Raw genomic sequence first — 26,136 nt, 5'->3', positions numbered from 1 at the left:
TTTTTAAGTTTTCCAAAAATCTGATTTCCAAGCTAAGTATCTCATAAGACAGTGCTCTAAGTCTAAGGTGAGTGACATTGCATTTCTAGCAAGACCAGAGACTGAACATTTTTGATATGTTACACCATGCCATGTTATAAGAAGTACATTTAAAAGGTGATTTAAGGAGACATAAATACCCTTCACTTCAGTAAAATAAGGTAAGGCGATTTTATTTTAAAAGACAATGAAGGCAGGTTATATTGATTGATATATTTATTATATTGAAAGCCAAATTAATACATAGTCCCCTGAATCTGGAATAACGTACAATTTACAGCCTCACAATGTCAGGAACTTTTCATCTACAGATTGCTTTGGTCTGGTTTTGCTCTTCACTGATTGGTTACTGAGACTTTGAACTTAAACGGACCTCCCCGTTTATAAAACGGACCTCCCCGTTTATTCGCGCGTAGTTTCGCGCGAATAAACGGACCTCCCCGTTAATCTGCGCGAATGAACGCACGAATTGTGGCGCAAAGGGCGTTCCATAAACGCCGTCTGGACCCGGGGGGGTGAATTATGTCCAATAACGTGTCACCACAATATATATATATATATATATATTTATATGCACGTTTATATATATATATTTGTATTCCTCTGGATTTTAGGAAACGGAAACTGAAAGATTGACAATAAAGTTGATGATTCAAATGTCCTCCTTTTCCCCTTCCAGACATTTTTGACAAGTTGACTGCGACTAGCGACAGATTTTAAATCGTATCTGCGGATGTAAAGGAGAACCACATGAGGACCTTCACTGACCACGGTCCAGCTCGGGATCCTTCCGCATTTTTAGTACTTTTGGTTGGTTAGGGTTTTTTGTTTTCTGGTAACTTTTTATATTTTAGTAAGGACCCTGATTACTCTTCAAGTGACAGGTATTTAGACACTTTAAAGTCTATTAAACATGATCTATATTAGCAGTAATATGAGTGTCATAAAAACATGAATAGATCGTGTATAAATATGTTTATACTGTATATATATATTTATATGCACGTTTATATATATATATATATATATATATATATATATATTTGTATTCCTCTGACTGGATTGTAGGAAACGGAAAATGAAAGATTGACAATAAAGTAGATGTGATGGTTTACAGACTGCTTGGAAACCCAGATAAAAGCTTTGAGATTTCATAGTTTATAGAATATAATCACAAATAAGGAACATACACTTATCCTCTCTTCAACACTATATAATAGAGGCACAGGTTCGATGAAGGAAAGCTCTCTGGACAGAAGTGTGTGGCTCTTAAAAGAGCCTTTGGTGTTTATTGAAGCGGGGTCAGGGTCTTCACTTCTTGGCGGCCTTCTCGGTCTTCTTGGGCAGCAGCACAGCCTGGATGTTGGGCAGCACGCCTCCCTGAGCGATGGTCACTCCTCCCAGCAGCTTGTTCAGCTCCTCGTCGTTGCGGACGGCGAGCTGCAGGTGGCGGGGGATGATCCGGGTCTTCTTGTTGTCCTGGGTGGCGTTTCCAGCCAGCTCCAGGATCTCAGCGGTCAGGTACACCAGGGCTCCGGCACCGACACGGTGGGCGTAGTTACCCTTCCTCAGATGCCTGTGGACACGGCCGACGGGGAACTGGAGCCCGGCCCAGGAGGAACGGGTCTTAGCCTTGGCTCGGGCCTTTCCTCCGGTCTTTTTCTGGCACAATTTTATTTTACAGATTCTGATTTTTATAAAAAATAAAATCAACTCGTGAATTATTTCGTATTTCAACAAAAAATAAACTACCAAGCAGCATAACCAATACTGCTATTAAAAATAGCTCCAACTTTATCAGCTTCAATACTAAGGTGATGAACAAATTGAAAAATATATAATTATAACATAAATATGATTTATTAATAAATGAATACTTTTACATTTGTAGATGTTGACACTGCAAAAAATATAATAATTTGTAATATTTGTATTCTTTCTATATCCCTAATAATCTTCAAAACGCTTTCTGGTTCTTTGAAGGCTCTATCCAGACTATCTTCTGGTTATTTTCTGCATCAATCCCTATTATCTCTTACAACAACAAAAAACAACATCTTGGACATAACCGCAAGACTGCAACCTCTTCACATTCTGTTGAGATTGTGAGTCAATAGCCATGTCTCACATATTGCTGTTTTGAATCATTACTATGTGGATGACAGTTGAACTGGATGATGTAACATGTATGCCATCTGCTGGAAAGAAGACGTATCGCTCTGTTGGCGTCGTTTGGACAACAAAAGCAGAGTGAAGCTCTAATACCATAAACAACCTTTGAGTACAGACACCGTCCTGCAGAGAGCACCCAGCCCAACAGCACGTTGTTGGTCTAGCGTCATTTTACAAAACGTTTGCATTAAGACATGTTTAGAGTTGGTGAGGTCCTGATAATTTATTCCGGTAAATTATTCTGACCTACTAATTGACCTGACCGAAGTTATTGAGTCTATGTAAGTTTACTGCTTGGCTCAGATCCACCAAGGTCAGCAAGATCTCACCTCTATTAACTCCTGAAGAACCAGGTTCAATTAGCTGCTGTTTCAATTCAGACAACTCTTTTTAATCTGTTTAAGGGATCCCGAAGGATTTTGGTATCAGTGAATGAGGTGTGGTCCTACCTAAATGTGAGTGTGGCAGGGTGCAGTCTTACATTTGAAGCAGGAGAGGAGAGCACAGATGTCCTTTTAGTTGTCCCAGTCCAAAAAGGTGGGATCAGTTCATTTGAAGAAAATTAGGTCCAAACTAATACAGGGTTTTTACCTTCTCTCTTTAACACATTATAATCATACGAAACATATCATGCTGGGGTTATATTTTTATCTAAAACCTTAATTCATATTTCTCCCATTAAAGTCTTCCGACGAAATTCAAAAGGAATTTCCTCGTGATGGCGTAGGTTTTCTAATTAGTTCTAAAATCCTGATACATTTTCATGTGTTCCAGGCAGGGCTAACTAAAATGTTTAGCTCTAAGATCCTGTACGTAATAATGACGTCTTCCAGGCAAGGTCTAACTAAAATTATTAGCTCTAAGATCCTGTATGTAATAATTACGTCTTCCAGGCAAGGTCTAACTAAAATGATTAGCTCTAAGATCCTGTACGTAATAATTACGTCTTCCAGGCAACCTTACCGAGAGCTATTTACCCAGCTCCTAGGGCCAGAGCCTACCGGGAGAGAGTGTACCAGGGGTTTCCCCCTCTCTCTCGCGCTCTCTCAAAAAACCAGTCTCTTTATGCTCAAAAAACCGGATCGAAACCCCAAAAAAACACCTCCTCTATTCCCAACCAACATCTTCTATTGGCTATGGCATAAGACACACCTTCCCATGTTTGTGTAAAAAAAAAAAGGACATGACCAGACATATTCTATGGCTATGACATAACTGGGGCTGCACGATTTTGGGAAAAAAAAATCTAATTGCGATTTTTCTGACAAATATTACGATTGCGATTTGCGATATTTGTTTTTAAGCTACCCAACGGAAGTTTATTGTAAAATGCGGCCATAATTCCGGCTAGGAAGGTCGTATCAACGTGCTCCCGTCTCTAGCACCCCCGCAGCCCGAGCTACGAGTGAAAGAGCTAAACTTACATGAAACTTCCGTTGGGTTGCTTTAAAGTCAAGCTTCACCCTGTAATAGAAACATGTGATGGAGCATTGCTAACCTGACTCAGATGGTTGGTTTCACCAAAGCATCTAAAGCTCCATTGGAAGCCATTTGGAAAGGGCAGGCACTTTCAGAAGCACTTGGCAGGTGATTGGATCAATCTGTCTATCACCTTCTATCATGGGCTACTTCTGATTGATTAACAATGGCTGGTACATGTGGAGCACAGCACTTCTGATTGGTGTGGATGACTGACACACAATAAAACAATTACAAAAATTGTGAAAAAATAAATAAATAAAATCGAAGGCTTTGCGATTTGATAATCGCATCATTTAAAATCGCGATTTCGATTTAAAATCGATTAATCGTTCAGCCCTAGACATAACCACCTTTTTGAGGCCTCAATGTGTTTCTCCTTAAGTCAGGAGCCCCCCTCCCTGTGAACTGCTGTCAGAGGAGAGTGAAAAAACTGCCTACTCTCTTATCAGAGAGTAAGGCATACATCATTTATAGGTCTTACACTCAACTTAACAAACCACTGGTGTTTTGTTTATGCTGTAAATATAGAAAAACCTAAAATATGAAGCATTTTCATTGTGGGTTATACAAGAATATAATTGATTATAACTAACTTTCGTTTTAAGTATTCAACATACTATGAAGCTCTCAACAGACACTAAGACTAGCTGGTCCATTGTAAAGGTCAGTCCACCTTAAATGAGCAGTGGTTCATCAACAGTCAGTGGTTAACGTATACATCAGAATGACAAAAACATGAAACATATTGTCCACAGACAGATTTCTCTCACGTGTGAACTGTCATAATTATTCATTGTCCTCTCCATCGGCTTCTGTTTCCATGTGTTCAGCTGAGCTGCTGATTGGAGGCTCTGCCTCTCCGTTATCCTGTTTGAATTTCATTAAGCTGTGAGGACTGGCGACCAACACACTTGTGCCTTCTGAAACGACCATGCCATTTAAATCTTTTGTCACAAACATTGCAGCTGTATATTTCCTCTCCTGTGTGGACTCTCATGTGTTTCTTTAAACTTCCACTCTGTGAGAAAGCTTTCTCACAAACTGAGCATTTGAATGCTTTCTCTCCTGTGTGGATTCTCATGTGTTCCTTTACAGTTTCCTTCTGTGAAAAAGCTTTCTCACAAACTGAGCATTTGAATGCTTTCTCTCCTGTGTGGACTCTCATGTGTTTCTTTAAATGTATATTCTGTGAAAAAGCTTTCTTACAGACTGAGCAGCGAAAGGGTTTCTCTCCTGTGTGGACTCTCATGTGTTTCTTTAAACTTCCACTCCATGAAAAAGCTTTCTCACAGACTGAGCAGCTGTGTGCTCCCTCTCCTGTGTGGATTCTCATGTGTGTCTTTAAATGTATATTCTGTGAAAAAGCTTTCTTACAGACTGAGCAGCGAAAAGGTTTCTCTCCTGTGTGGACTCTCATGTGTTTCTTTAAATTTCCACTCCGTGAAAAAGTTTTCTCACAGACTGAGCAGCGAAAGGGTTTCTCTCCTGTGTGGACTCTCATGTGTTGATCTAGTTTTTTTCTATATCTAAAAGCTTTCTGACAGACTAAGCAGCTGAATGGTTTCTTTTCAGCACTACGTCGGGGATCACTGACAGATTCTTGTCTATTTTTCAGTGAGTTTGAGCCTGAGGCAGGTTCTCTGGTCTCCTTCCAATCAGCACTGTCTTCAGTGTCAGATTCAGAAGAGTCATCAGTGTCTTCAGAAGAGTCTCCAGTGGGGTCCTGAGTCTTTGGTTGTAAACTGCTCTCTGGATCTGAGTTCCTGGCTGGTTCTGGTCCTCCACAGTCCTCTCCATCAGCTTCTGTTTCCATGTGATCAGTTTGTCTTTGATGAGGCTGAGAGGACTGAGGTTTCTCTTCATCATCTTCACTCTTCACAGGGTCAGGAGTGAAAGTGGACTTGGTGATATCAGCCTCCTCCGGCTCCTGAAGCTGCTCTCCCTCCTGTTCCTGCTTAATGTGTGGGGGGGGCTCTGGGTCCTCCTGGTCCAGACTGGTGCTCCCCTCCTGCTGGTCAGGGAGAGGCTCTTCTTTAACCACCACCAGCTGCTGGACATCTGCTCTGTGTATCCGAAGCTGAGGCTGTAAAACAGCGTCCAGTAGTTTCTGGAGTCTCTCGTTCTCCTCTTTGGAAAGAGACAGCTCCTCATCGAGCTCTGCTATCGTTTGTTCAAACAGAGCAAATATCTCTTCAGCAGCAGCAGTGAGTCGCTGCTTCTTCAACGACAGCAGCATCTGGACTTTACTCATGTTTCCTAGATCACCTTTCCCTGCAGACTCCGTTAAACACACCGTTTCCCTCTCCGTCAAACTCTCAATCTGACTAGTGTTGCTAACGTGTTTCCAGCTAGCATGCTAAGCTAGCTCCTATAGTCTGAGGTAAACGCTCCAGAAAAAAGAGCACAGAGTCCATTCAGAGGTTTATCCAGACACACAGATGATGGATCAGTAGAGCTGGAGCTCACACACACTTTCTCAGGAACACAGAGAGAGAGAACCGTAGCGACGAGACGCCGCATGCAGGGCTCGAGTTATGTGTGAGCCAATGGGAGCTGAGCTCCGGTCTTGCCTCTTCCCGATATATTTGATTTCTCGGGTCTTTGCAGAGGAAAACAAGACACTTCTTTGGTGTTTTAGAGCATCGTCTGCTGCGCTCTTCCGTCTGTGGGACAGAAAACAGAGTTTGAGTTAGTTAACAGAGACTTTGAAAACCCAAAACCTTTTACACCTTACTATTCTCTGTTTTTAGAAGGGCAGGGTATAGAGGATATAAAAGAGTAAATAGTATATGCCACATAAAAGGGGTATACATCATGTAAGAGTTGGAAATATTAATATTAATTTAAGATGCAACTCAGCAATGTGTAACATTTTTTAAATTGTAAATCTTTAAGAAACATGGATCCATTCGAAATATTTTACAAGCGCGTAAAGGCTTCGAACATTATGGTAGTTAATCACTATCATAACATCTGATAAATTGTTCAGGCAATTTTTGAATTCTTAAAGACCCAATAAATTATGAAGAATTGTCAAAACCTCTCGAAAAAAACAAATAAAGAAGCCATGACCTTGAGCTTAAGTAGTACACCATAGAAACTTTTGACAGGGGACAATTTCTATCGTAATTGCATTTTTCGGTGATTAACCTCTTAACCTGTTAAGCCCCAAGCCTGTTTTTCAGTTCTCAGACTCGAAAATGACATTCCCAGAACAAATGACCATATATTTTCTTCTAAAAGGGTTAAATTAATAATCTTTTTTCTCAAAGCAAGGTTACACCTGTGAGTTGGATGTAGAAGTGTCAGAATCAATATAGATGTTTTTATTTTAAAGTAAATTCAGCTTGAACACAGTCCGTCCAAAAAATAATAATTACTTATAGTGAAAACCACCCTTGGATGATGGTATGGTAGACTAAAAGCATTTGGAATCCAAACTACAACATATAATAAGTACCCTGTATCAAGATTGATGCAAAACAAGTGAAATATGACCTTTTTAGACAGATTTAGCACCAAAAAAAACACTTCTGGTGTCATTTGGGTGGATTTTCCTCATCTCTGGCCCTCCTTCTTCGATTTTGACATGTGACATCTCTTTCTGACCGTTAGAGCCAATAGAATCGAAAGGAAATCTCCCCGCATACACTCATGTTAAAAAAAAGATGGCGCTTCGCTCACACAGTTTTGCTCCACAGTGAAGCTGTCTCTAGGTCTGACATTTCAAAACCGAAAAGCTGATTTATTGCTCATGGATTATCAGAAATCATTTCAAAGGGACACAGACACATTGGATTAACCTATGGATTAACTTCAGCATCGTTGTTATCGTTTTAATGCCATTGAAGACCACTTTTGACCAGACTACCACACAGGCAGTGGCGACGGGTCATTAGGGGACAGCACACCTAGTGTCAGCAGAAAGTATTACAAATAATGATTACAAAAAAATATATATATATATGTTTAATCATCTGATTCGTCTGGAAATTGCTTTTTTAGTCTGTGTTCTTCTAATTAGTGTCTACATTGCCGTTTTGAGCTGTTTAGAGCCATGTGGGACAAAACCCGATCCTGCCCCTCCCTCTCACTGTCTAAGTGAACGGTGACTGTAAAAATTACACTGCGCATGCTCAGAGTATTTTTCTATTTAATGTGTGTGGCAAACAAATAATGACCATAGGGGCATTGAGCTGCCATCCCCACCATACGTCATCTCACATAATTCAGAATTGATTGGCTGTAAGTACGTCACGTGTGCAGTGCTGCGAAACGTCACGTGTAGTTTGAAGAGGAGACAAGAGAGCAGCATATAGCTAACATCACCAGCGATTAAAAGAAGTAAAAAACTGAAAGAAAATGAATGAAGTTGACCATTTACTGGAGCACACATTTGAGACACTTAGTCTCGGAGAGAAACTGGAGGTAAAGCGCCTCGGTGCCCACCATCCACCGGATTTCCAAATGGTCCAGACTGCGGGCAAAGTGAAACGTGGGTTTAACGCTGAGTGGTTTGCTAAAAAGAAATGGCTAACGGCGAGCATCCAGAAGAATTCCCTCTTTTGCTTTCCTTGCCTGCTTTTTGGTGAAGATCAAGGTACTTGGTCGAGGACAGGTTACAAGGACTTAAAGCATCTTTCGGAGAGGACAATGAAGCATGAGAGCAGCAACAGTCATTTGGAAAATGCCGTAAAATTGGGATTACTTGGAAGGGTGAATGTTGCAGCTCAGATTGACAGCGCCTACAGACGCTGCATTGATGATCATAATAGGAAGGTGGAAGAAAACAGGTACGTGCTTGGTCGGATCATCACCTGTATTAAACTGTGTGGGAAATGTGAGACAGCACTGCGGGGCCACAACGAGTCGGCGGACTCTCTGAATCCAGGGATATTCAGGTAAATTTTCGAGACAATGTGTGAGGGCGATTCCAGGCTTCGACGGCACTACGAAGCTCAGCTTGTTTTCAAAGGGACATCAAGCACCATACAGAATGAACTCTTGGACTGCATGTAGGATGTGTACAGGGAGGAAATAGCCAAGCAAGTGGACAACACATAATTTGTTGCCGTTCAGGCCGACGAGACAACCGATGTCTCCTGTAAATCGCAAATGGTGATTGTGCTGCGATACATTATGCCTGACCTCACAGTTACAGAGCGTTTTTTGGAGTTTGTGGAAGTAAAGGACACAACTGGTGTAGGTCTCTCTAACAGCATCAAGACTGTTCTGGAACCCCTGAAGCTGAAAGAAAAGCTAATCGCTCAGACCTATGACGGGGCGGCCGTCATGAGCGGTAACGTGCGCGGGGTACAGACGGTGATGAAGGAGACGTACCCAAACGCTCAGTTTGTTCACTGCTACGCCCACCAACTGAACCTTGTTCTAGTAAAAACTTCTTTGCAGCAATGTTGAGCCAATCATGAAATGAGGGAAACTGGATTCGCCTGTCAATACACTGATATTTATTGAGAGACAAACGGCCGGAGGATTAACAAAGCAACTCGCACTGTTCAATGCAAGCTGCCAAAATGAACTCTAAACACAAAAGACAGAAACATCTCTATATATCTTTTGAAGGAGGGGTCTAAACAGCCCGCCTTTTCCCCTAATCGATTACAGATGAACAGACAAAGAAACTCTGTCTGAGCGGGCAGTGAAACCCCCTCCTCCACACAGAAACTCATGTGAAGTTTCTCAGGTCAGCTAAGCATCAGACTAAAATATTCCTTTACAGATCCACCCTTTTATCAATTTATGATAATCAATTAACATTAGTCTAAAGAATATTTCAGTCAATACTTAAATCAATAAGCGTCTTCAGAGTTGTGTGGGCTCACTCACATTAATTACATCAAAAGTAGAACAAGATTGAAAACACTTCAATCACCATGATTGAACACAGTCAATCATAATAAAAATCCTCTCTCTTCAGTGTTTGGCATCATTTGTCAAAAAGCACAATAATAAACACGTGAAATACAACAATATTATAGCAAAATATATGTTTCAAAAATAAGATCTTTTATCATTTATCACTCAGTTAATCTCATTCATCAAACACAAATTCTAAATCAGCTTACATCTCAAAGATTTACTTCAAGGCAATTACTTATTAAAAACACAATTATAATTTAGGATTTATAATAAATCCAATTGAGGTATAAATCAGAATCATGAGAGATCCAGCTAAGGTTCCTAGTTAAGGTATAAATTCACAGTGATCGATCAATCTGTAATCTGTAAAGTTACAGTGTCCTCAATCTTTAACATTACTTTACGTTTACTTCATTACGCTGTATTCAAGAGTAAGGCATGATATTTAATTAATTACATTACTTCAACTATCAATCATTATGTCATCTCAAAATCTGAAGGGAAAACTAAACAATTCTCAAGATGTTTAACAATCTGAAGAATCAAACATTTCATTGTATAACGACCTGAAAAAGAAAAATCAAAACATCTGTTCTTTATTCAGAGTATCAACTGTAATCAATATCAAAACATCTGTTTTACCTGATAATGATTAAGGATAGTAACATTGTCTGTTATAATATTAGAAATATCTTATTGTTCAATACTTTATAAATCTGAAAATATCAATTAATTAATTTGTTTAGTGTGAAAGTGTAATCTGATCTGACAAAATATATTTATCACCACTATTTAACACATATCTGTTCATTGGGAATACAAAAACAATCATTAATTGTACATCTGTAATCATCTGATCATTCAATTCAAATGTTATCTTTGTATCAGAGCTAGAAGAACATGTTTTCCTCCTCTCTTTATGACACAGAATGTCTGGTGTGTAAAGGCATCCTGATACTGTAGATTAGCACTGAGGTGCTGATTGGCTCAAAACTCTTCTTCATCAGAGCGCCATATCTCAATTCCCCCCAATTGCTCTGCTTTTGTGGCTCATTCAGTGAGCACTTTGTGATCTCCCAGTGAAACAGAGGCTCATCTGCCTGTATTCTTTCTGCTATCTGCTTGAGAGCAGAGCACCTGCCTATTCCAAGTGGCGCATCCAGTTGCCTCTGAAACCATCGCTCGTCCTGTAGAGTTGTCTGCCTGAGCCCACCGAGCAGAAAGATGAAGAAGCATCCCATCTCATCAGAAAGTTGAAGATTAGAATCCTCTCATCTCGAACGACCTCCTTGCCCGTGGATAAATTGCTCTCTGCAGCCACAGAGTGTGATTCTCTCTCTGACCCTTCGCCTTCAGAGCTGTTTAACACTTGATAGGGATGTTTTCCTGAGTGCAGACAACTCAAGGTAATGGATTAGCACATTATCATTCAATTACAAAAATAGGATAGGCCCCCTCAGAATGATTTGGGAGCCTTCCTAACACATGCACATTATAAATGTAAGGTTTGTGTTAATCATTTAACATGCAAGAATCATATACTCATCAGTCCAAAGCAGAGAAATGTTATTTTAAGTTAAATGTGAGCTAGTCCCTGTGGAATAACCCTTTCTCAATGATTCTAAATGTTATATTAATTCACCATTTACCGTTTGATCAAGGATTAGTTTATCAGAAGTACATTTCCTCTTCCATAAAACATAGGTTTGAGAAATGAATGTTCCAATATGAAATCAATTGATCAATTTCTCAATATAATTTGACTCTTCCCTCTCTTTTCTCACATATTGTCACATATGAAATAATAACTTAGGAGTCTATTTAAGCATGGTATTGTCTATATAAGCTATTAATCGAGAAAACTCAGAGTCAGTATGCAACTCGCAAATATCTCTCCTCCTTCCTATCCCTCTTTACTCACTTCCCCATCTCTTTCTATTGTCTTTCTCATCCCTCTCTCTTCTTCCTATCCCTCTTTACTCACTTCCCCATCTCTTTCTCATCCCTCTCTCTTCTTCATCTCACTCTCATCTCTTTCTCTCTTACTTCTGTTAGATATGAAGTAAAAACATACAAGTCCATGTAAGCATCTGAGTTACCACCGTTACCAAACGGTGTGCCGCGGCACACTGGTGTGCCGTGAGGCAAGTCCGGGTGTGCCGTGGGATTTTGTGACAACCATACGTTATTATTGCAATATACAACTACACAAAAATAAAAAATAATTTTTTTTTTTTTAAATTTACTATATCAGTACTTTGTAGGTTTATATGTACGTAATCTGCGCGACTTGCGCGTCCACATCTCCACGTGCAGTGCTGCATAAACATGGCTGAGTCAGTGATAACTCTCGAGGGGTGGAGGTATGCCCATTATTTTTATATCACGCAGTCTGTTCTTCTTCTCTGTCTTCCGGTTGTTGCCTGTATTGAATGACAAATACACACTACCGCCATGGATGCACAATAAGAACTAGACACAGCGTGGGAGGCGGGGCCTCATTCATTCCTATGAGAGCTGCTCATTAGCGCATGATGATAAAATGGCCCAACTTTTGAGAGTGAAACGTCACAGATTACCCAGCATGCCTGAGAAGTACCCGTATGTGCACTCATAGAGCATGCGCAACTTTAACCAAAATGCTCGTTCACATCAAGCACGTCAATTTGCGTACACGTAACAGCACCGCGCGTTCATGACAGCATGGTAATGGATTGTTGTTATCATGGATTTGATATGAACGAGGCGGCAGTTAGCAGCTAGCGGTTAGCTAGTAATGATCTAGTGATATCGGTAATATTAACTCTATTTAATACAACATTTACGGTACAAGATTTAATCATACAGCCCATGTAGTATGACAATGAATTACAGCAAACATGTGCAATATATCCATTATTACAGCTCCGTGGGATGGCAGTGAGACGATATGGGTCCTTTCTTATTGTGCATCCATGGGTAAAGATAAACGCAACTCACATTGGTTTCTCAAACAGCATCTCTGTAAACTACGTGTATTCACTGAATTTCACTCTGCCTTTAACGGCTCGTTGTAGCTCCAATAGCTCCAGCCCCACCCTCCCTGTGAGCACAGTGTGCTCTGATTGGTCGGGACACGTAACATGAACGTGCCGGGCTGCGCGGTCCCGTGGATTAGATGCGCGTTCATAATGCAGAGGGAAATAACTCTCAGAATAACGTTATTAGCACATTTTACAACTTGAGGAACGAATGTTTTTAATAAGGGCTATACAAGTGTTCATACTGGGTAGTTTATTTAGTTAAAAAAATTATCCAACGAGTTACAGACCACTCTTTCCCCATGTAAGTCAATGGGAAAAGTGTTTCCGGGCCTGGCAACAAAACGGAAGTGTAGTAGCGCCGTTTGGCCAGCACGAATATTTTCATCTGAGTCCGGCGCACTTTCTGGGGGCTTGACTACCGCCGCCTGCTGGTAAGGAAAGTTATTGCCACTCACGCATGCGCAGTTTGTACGTGCTCGGCGAGTAAAGTAACGAGTAAAGTAACGAGTTACTTTATGTAGATAGTAACGAAGTAGTGTAATATATTACATTTTTAAAGTAATACATTTATAATTTGTAATTTGTAGTTCAGGACCATGGACAATGCAGCTTCCTTGCATTGACAGTTGTCTGTGCTGAATTTCTGCTGAGTTTCCTTTGCCTCATTTTCTATTTTGTGACCTGTCTGGTGTAAATGAGTGTGTTGCTGGTTTGATGAAGCCTAATTTGATAAAGTTTCAAATTAATTTGGGAAATATTTCGTAATATAGTTGTCTTTGTCACATTTTATTTGGCATTAGTAAATAATTATGCACATTGACAAATACTTTACATAATATGAGTGATAACACGTGTTATAAGGGCTATTTTTTCGCAATAGGTGTGCCTTGAGATTTTTATTTTTACTTGTCCTTTGGTGTGCCTTGGGCACAACAAAGTTTGGGAACCACTGGCATAAATGATAGTGGGCGTCTGAGGGTGTCATTACTGAGAAATGTCAAAGAAATTCAAAACCTTACATTTTAAAACAGGTTTGCATTCCTCCACTTAAGGTGACGTTATCATTGGAAACAATAAAAACGAACTATTTTGATGTAGAATCTATAAATTGAATCGTTAGAGCAGAACAAAATGGTTGTATTGTAGCCTGAGTTCCGTGCAGCCCTAGTTTCAACAGGTGGAAACATGGTCCATATAACGTGAATACATGCAGAAGTAGACAGTAAGAGGCCCCTGACATTAGGCCTATTTTTAAAATAGTAGGGGCTCTTCACTCTGCATAGCAGTATGAATAGCCTTAAAAAACAAACAACCCACTCCATGGTAACGAGAGTCATATTTCTGACCCATATGCCCTAAGTGAAGCCGTTAGTCTCATCTAACTGACCCAAGGGTTGGTGCTGGTGTGACAGTTCCAAGTGTTCAGAGCAGACGTCAAGCTTCCAGTTCATGGCTCGGTGGGGGGGAGCAGACCCACGTGAGACAGTATCAACGGCTGTAAAGTCCAGTTTGAGGCCCGTCATTCTCTCTAGGAGCAGGAAATGGTGTCCATTCTCGGACCAAACCATTAATGTCATGTAGAGCAGCCATAGCATCTCTGTGACTGCACTCAGCCGGACTGTAGCAGGGTAGAACTGGGTGACTCTTAGTGAAGCTGTCCAACGCCATTAGACAAAATGGAACCACGTGCTAACAAAAAAGACACAGGGTCATCAATGTCTCTCTTTACCATTGGCCTAATCATAAACAAATTAGTGGGAAAAATGTGGAACACTAATCCATCATGTGGAATGTTGAGTTAATTTAAATAATTACTTATGGGTTGAAATCAAATTAACATTAACATTAGAACTAAAGTCAGTTAACAAATTGGACTTGAACAGATCAGTAATCAATACACCATTTTCCCAGCTCTGTGATGAAAACAATAACAAGCAGGGATGCAAACTTGTCATCTTTTGGGGAAATTTGCCGTTTTGAATCCAAAATAGGTCGTTTGTGTGATTCATGTAGATCTGCAATAAAATATTATTGGGGTATGGACAGGGTTGCTAACTTTGGGTACCTGGCTGGAGTGAGATTTTGATATCATGGGTTTAATTACACACATGCGCACGAAGTGACTGCTATCGTGTCAGTAGCGGGACCTTAGCATATATTTAGGATATATATAATATATATATACAAATACACAATATTGGACACAGACTATAAAGGGCACACAGTTTCATTAAATAATGAAAGTCAAACACATGTTTGTTTCCACTGTTTTATTGTGTGCCTGTCGCGATAAGCAACTAATTGATTTATCGGCTCCAGAGTATTTGTGTTGGATAATCTATGGTAGGGCTAACCCATACAGTGGTGGGGCTCAAATCAGTATTTGAAATGTAATTACATACACGCTATATCGCCCCTGGAGAGTGAAACGCCACGCGTGAGGTTTAGATTATTTCCCTGTCTCAATCCAAATTGAACTGTATGAAATAAAAAAGGCACATTTGTCTTGTAGCAAATAAAAAGGGCGACCTGGAGCCAATCCTGCCATTTTATCAAGAGGCTGTGTGAATTACTTTACATTACCCCATTGTTCTGTGTGTCAAAATGGAAGGTTTCTGGCTAACGTTAGCTTAGGTACTCAGATCTTGTTCTTGAGTACAAGTAGAAGTACCAGAGTGTAGGAATACTAAGTTACAGTAAAAGTACTGCATTCAAAATGTTACTCAAGTAAAAGTATAAAAGTATTGTCATCAAAATATAGTGAAAATAGCGACAGTAAAAGTAGTCACTGTGCAGATTGGTTTATTTCAGAATACTATATATGATATGTTTTATAATGATTGATCATGAAAGTGTTCTCAAAGCTGGTGAAGGTGCAGCTAGTTTGAAGTACTTTGTATACTGCAGGGTAGCTGGTGGATTTACTCCAGGTGGAACTAAAGTCTGATTCAACACTTGATTAGATTTCACATCATTCATCCACATCTGAAAGTAACTAAAAGGTATTAGATACATGTAGTGGAGTAGAAATACACCATGTACCACTGAACTGTAGTGGAGTAGAAAAATAAAGTAGCAAAACATTTTAAATACTCAAATAAAGTACCAGTATCTCAAAATTGTGCCCAAGTATAGTACTTGTTGAGTTTATGAACTTAGTTACTTTACACCAGTGGCTATACAGATAGAAAGACTAAGCCTTGCACAGAGGCATGAAAATACATTTTCAAAGTGCTCAAAAGTTCTGCCAAAAAAAAAAAAAAAACTGACTGCTGAAATGAGATGTTCCTTTGTGCTCAGGCCATAAAACCCCCAACGCACCGTGCTGTGGTCTGCTTCAGATTATCTTTTCCTTCCAGAGGTCACGCCTGTCTCTGACCCCGTGTCTTGCGTTTTTTTTTTAAATGTATATTTATTTTTTCTTCTGCAGCACGAAGCAGGGCAGAGAAAGGAGGGGATTATGACTAGAAATAATTTGAAACAGTTTAATAAAGAATGTTCAACTATATTTAAAAACTGTAATTGAACTTCAACTTATATCAATTATCCAATTCCACTGGACAGTTGGAAATAGATAATGAAAACGTTTTCATTTTGCAGAAACAGTGCAAAAGGGTTCAATCATCATTATGTCTGAGTCTTGTTCTTGTCATTTACTTTTGGTGAGATAACTAAAGTTTAGTTCATTTTACATTGGCTGTGGACTGATTCATTATTAGTTGTTACAAAGCATGCACAAGACGGCGGGTAGACAAACAAACACGAAACAATTATACAAACAAACATGAACCCGCAACAAATATCAGGTGACAGCTAATCTCATCCAGTTTAATTTAATCCGAATTAGGGAAACTTCAGCGGGGGTAGGGAAATATCTGTTTAATATGAGTGCCTTCTTACTCATATATACTTGTACAAGTGCTAAGAACGGAATATGTTGAAAAGTAATAACTACATTATTCTCAATCAACAACCACTATGCTAATTTAGTGGTGCTCTGCCCTCCCCGATCCGGAGAGCAGAGACTTTTAATGAATTCAGTACCCTTTATTTTAACAACAGCCAAATTCAACAACCCCTCAGATTATGAAACACAGCGTGACGTAATATTTCGTATCACGTTTCCCGTTAATAATAGTTCTGTTTAGTTCCAAACTCATAATGGTGCGATTTAAGAAGAATATGACACTGTGCTTTGTTTCTCCTCGTGTGCTGCTCCCCACAGGGGGGAGGGGGATTACCCACAGCCTCGCACAGCAGCAACAGGGAGATGTCGAGGCGAGTTGATTTAACTGGTTAAACCGTTGAAATCTCCAGAATTCGGCGATTCGTTTCAGTACAAATCTTTACATTTCTTTTGAACAGAAGTTCCACATTACTGATGCCCTCTTTAAGGTCTCTCCGAATATTTGCCGTGCACACACACAGAGGAAACCAAAAAAATGGCATCTATCTGTTCCACAGGTAATTTTTATACCGTCAATCACAGAGTCTGGCGAGGCAATGTCAAAATATAGATTTGAAATTACACTCACCAGCTCGACGATCTGTTGGTAATTGTTCGCGACGCCAATTGTGAAGTAAAAACTTCTTTGCAGCAATGTTGAGCCAATCATGAAATGAGGGAAACTGGATTCGCCTGTCAATACACTGATATTTATTGAGAGACAAACAGCCGGAGGATTAACAAAGAAACTCGCACTGTTCAATGTAAGCTGCCAAAATTAACTCTAAACACAAAAGACAGAAACATCTCTATATATCTTTTGAAGGAGGGGTCTAAACAGCCCGCCTTTTCCCCTAATCGATTACAGATGAACAGACAAAGAAACTCTGTCTGAGCGGGCAGTGAAACCCCCTCCTCCACACAGAAACTCATGTGAAGTTTCTCAGGTCAGCTAAGCATCAGACTAAAATATTCCTTTACAAACCTGACCCTGCAGCAGTTCAGCAAGGATGAGCATCCTGAAGGTGTTTTTTGCAGATCTAACTGCTTTTTCCACTTTTTTCTGCGGTGCTCCAAAATGTGTTGCAGCTCTTGCAGAGGCAACACAGAGACGCATACCACGGCCACCGGCTGTGAGATAGAACTTTAAAAGCAGAACTGTGAACGCGGTTTGGGAGACCCGAGAAGCACTGCTTCAGTGTATGGAGCATATACGCGCACAACCAGGATGGGATGCGGTCACCATAAGTGAGGCGCGTGTGTGTGTGTGTGTGTGTGTGTGTGTGTGTGTGTGTGTGTGTGTGTGTGTGTGTGTGTGTGTGTGTGTGTGTGTGTGTGTGTGTGTGTGTGTGTGTGTGTGTGTGTGCAAATTGTTCTTAAAGGTAGGGGGTAGATCATTTTGGAGAAACCATCTCGAGTGAGCTAGAATTTGAAAGTACACAACCGGAGGGAAAATCTGCCACTTCCTCACAGAGCCCCTCCTCCAACACACATGAACGCGCACATGACCAAAAGAGGGCACGAGATAAGTTTGTGCACAGATCTTTGGCTGTATGCGTCTGAATCCCGCACTGCTGCTGCATTCGTTTCTTGACTGGCGCTCCGGACGGATGGCGGTAAGTTGTCACAGGCTGATTAAACCCCATTCGAGGCGTCTCTTGCCATTTTTCTTTTTTAAAAAGGTGACTTGGTAAGTGGAAATGACTGTCTTTTTATTTAGTTTGAGCATATTTCTATCTTCATCTAATTCCACCCCCCACTATCTGCTTGCGTCATAGCCACAGGAAGGGGTGGAGAAAAGGGGGGAGAGGCCTGGGCTGGGAGGGGGCGGGTAGACAGTCTCACGCATAACTTCAAAGAGACACCTAGATTAACATCAGAGGCTTATCACACCTACCTGCTATAACACCTCACATCAAAGGACTAGACTACAAAGGGGTGTGAGGGGACAGGGGCCAGACAACATAACTTCAAAGAGAATGCCTTAATCAACACATCAAAGAATTAGACAACAAAGGCGCCACCCAGGGGGCTTTTCACACCTACCTGTTATAACACCTCACCCCCTCACATCAAAGGATCTCGAACAAAGGGAGGCCGGACTTAGCTCATTTGCAAAAGTAGGGAGAGGTGTGACCTGTCACACCACCTGTCACTTTTCATGCATACTAATGTGATTGAAACAGTATGTGTACTACTACTGGTGGGCACCCGCCTGGCTCATTCAGTTGTGTGGTTTGTTTACATTTTACAGTGACGTCACTACTTCTTCTTCAGTGGCACGTTAGAGCCCACTACTATTGCAATACTGCCCCGAGTGGCTGTTATTGTTAAATAATGTTTGTGTTCGTTCGGATGAATTTCTATGAGCTATGACTTCTTTATCCTCTTCGTAATGCAGACTGAGCTCTGTGCACATACAATATATCCGATTAAAGCTGAGGTTCCACAGATTATTTAGGTATATATATCATCACTAAGTGATCCGAACTCTTGACAGGGGAAGCAAACACAGACATCACAACACGTACCTTTAAGGAGCTTTTACGGGAGATCGTCTCACCGTAGCTGTCAATCTGATCAAAAGACTTGTTCAATGGCATTAAAACGAGAAAAAACGCGGCTGAATCGGTTAATCCATAGGTTGATAATGTTTCTGTGTAATACATGTTTTTATTTATAATCCATAATTCCATTTGTATGTAAAAATCGGAGAGTAAAAGTTTGCTGCTAATGGTAGCCACCAGTGTTATCGCAGCTTCCGGTCTTGGCTATGCGGCAGTCTCACACACACACACATTACCAAATAAGGAGTATGTGGGAGTTCCCCTTGATTCCATTGGCTCTGACGGTTAGAGAGAGATATCAATCAGCAAAATCGACCAAGATAGGTCAAATCCACCCAAACGCGCAGTGTCCGAAAGAGAATTGCTTCTCAACTTATTCTTCCGATTATGGACTATTGTGATGTTGTCTACCAAAATGCACATAAATCAGATCTTGCTCCACTCAACATAGCCTACAACAGACTATGCAGATTTGTTCTTGGTTGTCCTTTTCGTACACATCACTGCACAATGTATAACCAACTTAAATGGCCTTCTTTAAATGTAAGAAGACACATGCATTGGCTCCAGCTGATGCATTTATCTTAACTATCCCCCTTATTTAAAGCGGTATTTTGTACCCTACTCACCAATTCATCAAGTTAGACATTCTGTTCAGATTTCTTTCTCTGTCCCCTCTGCAAAAAAATGGATTGGCAGAAGAGCGTTCATTTTCAAAGCCCCAACAGACTGGAATACTTTACCTGCTGCTATTAGATCTCTTGCATCATTGGGTTTATTTAAACATGCATTGTTATCTCACTTTCAACTGGTCTGTACTTGTTATTAACTGATATTGATGAAACTGATTTGCTCGACTGTCTCAAATTGTAATGATTGTGTGCATTGCTTGAATTTCACTTAACAGACTGTATGTGGTTTGTCTTGTGTGTCATGTTTTGCATTTTGTCTTTTTGTTTATGTATGTCTGTAAGTTGTTGCTATTGTTGGGACCCCCTTGAAAACGAGATGGTGCATCTCAAGGGGTTCATCCCAATGAATACAAATGTCTATATAAAAGGGGTCCGTTTTCTGCTAATTTTGAGGGTCTCACTTGTGTTTTTGGTTTGTCATACATACATTTATTTTAGTGCAGGGAAACGATTAACATTTGTTATTAATGTCAATTAATCGCATGATTGTTCTACGAAAAATTATATAGTGAAAAAAGTAGTATGCACTTTTATTGTAATCGTACTGCTATATGAACACAAGTGCAGTAACATTTGGTTTGCAAACACTTAATAATTCAAACTGTTAATGCGCCATAAAATAATTGTCAGCGTTAATTAATTAATGCTTTAATTAAGTGAGTACTTCTACTTTTAGTCAAGTACATGATCTGAGTGCTTCTACTTTTACTCAAGTACAAGATCTGAGTCCTTCTTCCACCTCTGCTACTTGGAAATGTCTGATTTTCATTTTTGACGGTTTTCACCCGATGCAACTTGAACGCACCAAAATGGCTTCTCGGTGGAAACCATAAATGTATAATAAGAACTCTGCAAACACAACTTCTTCTCCAATAAAGGCTCAAATCCACAAAGTTAAAATCATATACCCGGCGGGCTATGCGTGAAAAACATGATAGATAGTTAGACATCGTGTCTTAAATTTGAAAAGCGTGCATCATAATGTAAGCATCCTTTTAAAGCACAGATAAGATTAAAACAGAAGCATTTACAAACTGAGGCTGAACACGAGGACTTACCGAACAGCGGAGCACCAGCCGGACCACCGGGGGATCAATGGAGGCATCACCGGGGGATCAATGGGGGGATCAATGGGGGGATCAATGGGGGGTCAATGGGGTCAGAAAGTCTCCGGTTGTTCAGTTTATTTGGACTGAAATTCCGACGAGCCGCTGCAGCACCGTGAAACTCCACCTTAAAGGGATGCCTTCAGGGACGCGTCGGAAATTTCGCTTTTACAGTCATTTCATTTAAACTGAGGAGGTAGAAGTACTCAGATCTGCTTCTAAGGTAAAAGTAGAAGTACTCAGATCTGCTTCTAAGGTAAAAGTAGAAGTACTCAGATCTGCTTCTAAAGTAAACGTAGAAGTACTCAGATCATTAGCGACAGTACTCCTTGTTGATTCTACTTACTACAATACATTTGAAATAGTTGATTACTACAGTACTTTGTTTATTTCATAGCAAGAGGAGAGCTAAATGCTTTCCAATAGAATATTACATTATTATTATACATTTGTTTCTATCTTACACATTTGATTTAGGCTAAATGTTTTATTTCTCTTTTTGTATTAATGTGTTTGAAAATAAATAGTTATTGTGATATCTATATGCATAATATCTAATGCATTTATTGAGTCATTACAAATGCTAAACATGAATAAACGTTTGATTTAACAGTTAATAACTGGAGGTATTATCACGTCAGCAATGATGTCTGCATGCTTTTTCACGCCGTCAGAATTTGACATGTGAAATATTGCAGTGGCTTAAAATACCTGTTTGATATGATACTGTATGTTGTCATGCCACACCTGACAGATGGTGTGCTTGCTATGTATTGATCTGTGTTTGAGCTCTTTCCAAACACTTCCAAACATTCTATATTTCTCTGGAAATAGAGATTCACTTTGTAATGCAACCAGGTATCTCCAGCGTGTTCCACCACTTCATTAGACAACAGGTCAACTTCAGGATGTTTTTACAGGACAAAGCCAACTGCTCCAGCTACTGTTTCCAGACCTGCAGCCCCCTGATTGTTGTACCTCTGAAAGCTTATCATTACATTACATGTTACGTGTTAGACGCTTTTATCCAAAGCCACTTACATGTTATGTTTGTTTACCTCTTAATGTTTCATTAACCGTACAGTGTACTGTTTTAATGCAGATATTGTGTTTTTTTAGTATTACTTCAGTACAGGGAATATATCGCAGTCATTTAGATTGGATTTGTCACATTTTAGTTCCAGGTTTAAGGGATTGTTTTCATATTAATGTGTTTAAACCTTACAAACTTAACACATTTGAATATAATTAACATTCTCTGGATGCACTGAAAATGTCAACAAGTGTTTCTGTGGGATTATTTATCAAACACTTTTTATATTAAGGGTTATGGTGTGGTTAAATATGTCCTGTTTTATTTTTAAATAAGCCGCATGAAGAGCTTTCCCAACGTGAGCTCCCTTCTGATTGGACGTTCGTCGATACGCTCGCCCACCTGTTATAATAAACACAAAAGAGAGTGTCAACTAGTGTTAATTTCGTCAGCTATTTCTTAATTTAGTTTTAGTCCTGTGTTACATTTCCTTTTTAGTTTTAGTCATATTTAGTCACCTTCATCCTGTTTTTATTTAGTCAAGTTTTAGTCGACTAAAAGTCTGAGCATTTTAGTCTTATTTTAGTCAAAGAAAACTAATTATTTTAGTCTATTTTTTGTCAATGAAAACTGTTGAGTCTTTTTTAGTCATCAGATTATATAGAACATTTCAGTCAAACTAGTCTAACCAAAACTAATACTTTGTAATTTTAGTATATATAAATAAATAAGATTATATCTTGTCCTTATTTGATGAAAAACTCAGGTTGAATGATTGAGAAGCTTTGCAGAGTATCTGGTCAGGTTTGTGGTGTTTTTACCTGCTGTGTTTTGGCCACATTGCTTCCCTTCTGATAAAACAATGCATTCGCTTTTTATCTCCGCCTCATTGTAGCGAAAATGGGCCCAAATATCACATTGTTTCTTTCTCCCAAGCAGTGGTGGCTTTAGACTTTTTCGTTGTCAGTCATTTTGACGGACAGGATCGTAACATTTCCGTCATAATCCATTATTACCCGTCGAGTGCACAATTTATCAATCACTCGCGCTGACGGGGGGGTATTCGGTTAACGCGAGTGCGACCACTGCTCCCAAGCCCTGTTGTTGCCATTTTATTTTCTGTTGAATAAGGTTAGTTAGACCATGAGTTAGACCCGAGTCTTCCTGACAGTTCACAGTGTGCCGCTGCCCGGTAGGGTTGGGAACCGAAACTCGGTTCCAGATGAGAACCGATAAGAAAATGCCGGGTACCGGGTACCCATACAAAATACACAATTTCGGTTCTGCTTAACGGTTCCTAAACGCGGTAGACCCTGTATTCCAGCGGGTCCGTCTGCACCGCGGTGCTGCGGTGACCCGGTGGAATACAGGGCGGACCTGGAGAATCACAGAACGGCCGGTCGTCAGCGGTTCGTTGACGGCCGGCTCGGTACGCTGACGGCCGGCACCGCCCTTCATTTTTTTAAACGGCATCATATAAATTGCGCTGACAGGCGACAGAGGTCCACAGTTGCCCCGCAACGATGCTCCCCCGCCCTCCCGTAGACATTTCACGAGCTCAGTCACTTCATAACACCAAAGATAGGTCGCGGTAAACGCTCTGAAGTGAGGCTCCACTACACTAAAAAAGAAAAAGAAAAGGCAAAGTGTAATGCCTGTTAATAGCTTGCCACAGGCATAGCTCAGTTAAAATAAAGCACAGCTATTGTGCAATACATTTGTATTGCATGTATATTTTTTAGTAACAATTTCAGTTAAAGCTTTTAAGAATAAATATATTTTTGTTATCTAAACGTTTGACCTCTTTATTTTACAATTTTGGAATCGAAACGGGGAATCGATAAGAACCGGAATCGATAAGCAGAACCGGAATTGAAATCGGAATCGATAAATTTCAAACGATACCCATCCCTACTGCCCGGTGTAATTCAAATGTACCGCCGCGCGCACCGCAGACACACACAGCTGCTGCCCAGCCGCAGCACCGGAAATGGAACTGCTGGGAGAAAAACTGACTATCAGAAATGTAATATTATCTTTGATAATATTTCGTCTCCTCATTTTTCGTCAACGAAAGTAAAGAGAGATTTTGGCATAGTTTTTATTTAGTAAACTACATTTTCGTCTCGTCACTTTTCGTCAACGATATTGCATGATGATTTCGTTGCAGTTATTGTTTACTGCCGTCGGTGCCGTCTCGTCATCGTCTCGTTTTCGTCATGGAAAAAAAGGTCTTGACGAACATATTTCTTTTTAGTCAACAAAATGAACACTAGTGTCAACAACATCTCAGCAGTCATGACACGTCACGTAAACAGGTCTCTGTTTTTAGAGAAGATGAGAAAAATAAAAAAGAAGAGAAGAGAGGAAACCGAGGAGAAAGTCACTTAGCTGCACCATCGAAGTGGATCAACATGCTACCATTAGCAGCAGCCTCATCTCTGGGGATGTTCGTCACCCAGGAGAGTTTGAGGTAGACATGAAGATTGCCTCCGCGTCTTTGTGGGTAGAGAAGCGTTGTTGTGTGCCATCAACAACAAAGCAGAGGGTGCACGGGTAGAGGAGAAAGTACTTCAAGTTGAGTTCACAGAGCTTGCGTTTGACTGGATCGAAGCTCCGGCGTCTTCTGGTAAGCTCGGGACTGAAATTGGGATATATGCTGATGTGTTTCCCGTTGTAGTCCAGAGACTTTTTCTCCCTGGCAAGACGAAGGATTTTTACTTTGTCCTGGAAGTTCAGCAGCTCGATCATGATCAGTAGCGTGGGGTGGGGAAAAATGTAGGGGAAGCCAATGTTTTTGGGTCGGGGGGGGGGGGGATGTTCAATAACGTAACCAGATGAGTGATTACAGCGCCCGGTAACATTTTACACACATTTGTATCATACAGATGCAGGACTTGTACACGCCTGTTATCTAAGCGACAGGTCCGCACGCACTCTCCAGCTGAAACTCTCTCGTCTTATTCATTTAAGCATTTTCTTATTAATTTATGCCAACCTCCCCCCACCAATGCAATACCAGCCGCTCAATGCGCAGTGCAGATTCTGTAATTAATAAATAAGAAGCATTCATTCACAAACTAAATCAGGAGACCTTTAAAGTTTTACGTTCACATCAAAGTATCAGTATGCGTTGTGTTGATAATGGACGAGACCCGCCGAGTCAGCGTAAAGTTGAGACGATCTCTGTTTAATGTCTGAATCTGATAACAGATAAAATGATCGGTTTTACATACATTTCCCTCAGTGACTCCTCTCATTGCTTGGAACGTTTACAAAAAGGGAAGAGGAAACGTGAGGGACACAATATATACAAAAAGTAAAATCACAAAGAAAGGAAATGAAAGTCCTCACAACAATAATCTCCTGAGCACAGCTCTCCGACCTTGCCAGGTATTTAACATTCAATAAAATGAAGAACACAGAATTAAAAAAATATAAAACAGAATTTGTGTGATTATACAACATTTAATTAAATAAACCCCACTGCATATTTACATCTGTTACACTAACAGACACGGCAAGTGCAGCAACAGTCCTCGTCTCTGTAATTAGTTCAGTCCGTAGTCCAAAAGTAACACAAACATATAAACAATCTCATCTATTCAGGTGATCGGGCCCTATATGGCATGCTATCTGCGGTGCTGATTTTCGGATAGCAGCACCCTGTGCTAATTAAACAACTGCAATAAAACAACTACTTCAGACTGACTAACACCTGCAGCTAAATCCAGGCAAGCAATGCACAATAACCAACATAACCACATCAGAAATTGCACACATAGCTACACGGGCAGTTCAGGCAACAGGTATGCACAGAGAGAAAGGGGTGTGCATTTCACTCACCCTATTTGAAGAGGAAGGCCATTCTCCTGTCTTTCATGGTAGCGAAGTGGTCAATAACAATGTCATAGAACTTCCCAGCGGCCTTTAGGTCCTCCACAACAACAGAGTCAATGGATATTGTGGCTAGGTTGACAAGTCTGTCCTGTCCACACGTGTTCCTCAGATACGTTTTGATCCTTTTTAGACAGGAAAAGGAGCGCTCTGCTGATGTGCTGGTGGCTGGTATCGTGAGCATGAGCTGGAGCAGCTTGTAGACCTCGGAGAGTGTGCCCTGTAGGTCATCCTCAATAAGAAGCTGTATCAGCTCTCCTGGTGGCTTGTGAAACAACCTGTTGTTGTACAGCGTGTGC

At 40.4% G+C, this 26,136-nt stretch overlaps 1 protein-coding gene across 1 annotated transcript; it reads right to left on the bottom strand.

Annotated features, from left to right (window-relative positions):
* Positions 1–1,342: 1,342 nt before the first annotated feature.
* On the bottom strand, positions 1,343–24,691 carry LOC117557737 (histone H2A-like). Its single transcript, XM_034233708.1, has 2 exons — positions 24,399–24,691; positions 1,343–1,726 (listed from the first exon to the last, which is right to left on the bottom strand). Exons 1-2 carry the CDS (start codon positions 24,689–24,691, stop codon positions 1,351–1,353), a joined length of 669 nt encoding a protein of 222 aa, XP_034089599.1. The 3' UTR covers positions 1,343–1,350.
* Positions 24,692–26,136: the final 1,445 nt, after the last annotated feature.

The sequence above is a fragment of the Gymnodraco acuticeps genome, unplaced genomic scaffold, assembly GCF_902827175.1.
Source record: "Gymnodraco acuticeps unplaced genomic scaffold, fGymAcu1.1, whole genome shotgun sequence".
Lineage (NCBI taxonomy): Eukaryota > Metazoa > Chordata > Actinopteri > Perciformes > Bathydraconidae > Gymnodraco > Gymnodraco acuticeps.
Note: the sequence above shows the minus strand (reverse complement) of the source record. Positions and strands in the feature narration are given on the sequence as shown.

Coding starts and splice junctions, on each gene's coding strand:
- LOC117557737 (XM_034233708.1), bottom strand. CDS start 24,691: ATGATCGAGCTGCTGAACTTCCAGGACAAAGTAAAAATCCTTCGTCTT. Junction 1,727..24,398: donor TCTACCTCAAACTCTCCTGG/GTGACGAACATC, acceptor TATAAAAATCAG/AATCTGTAAAATAAAATTGT.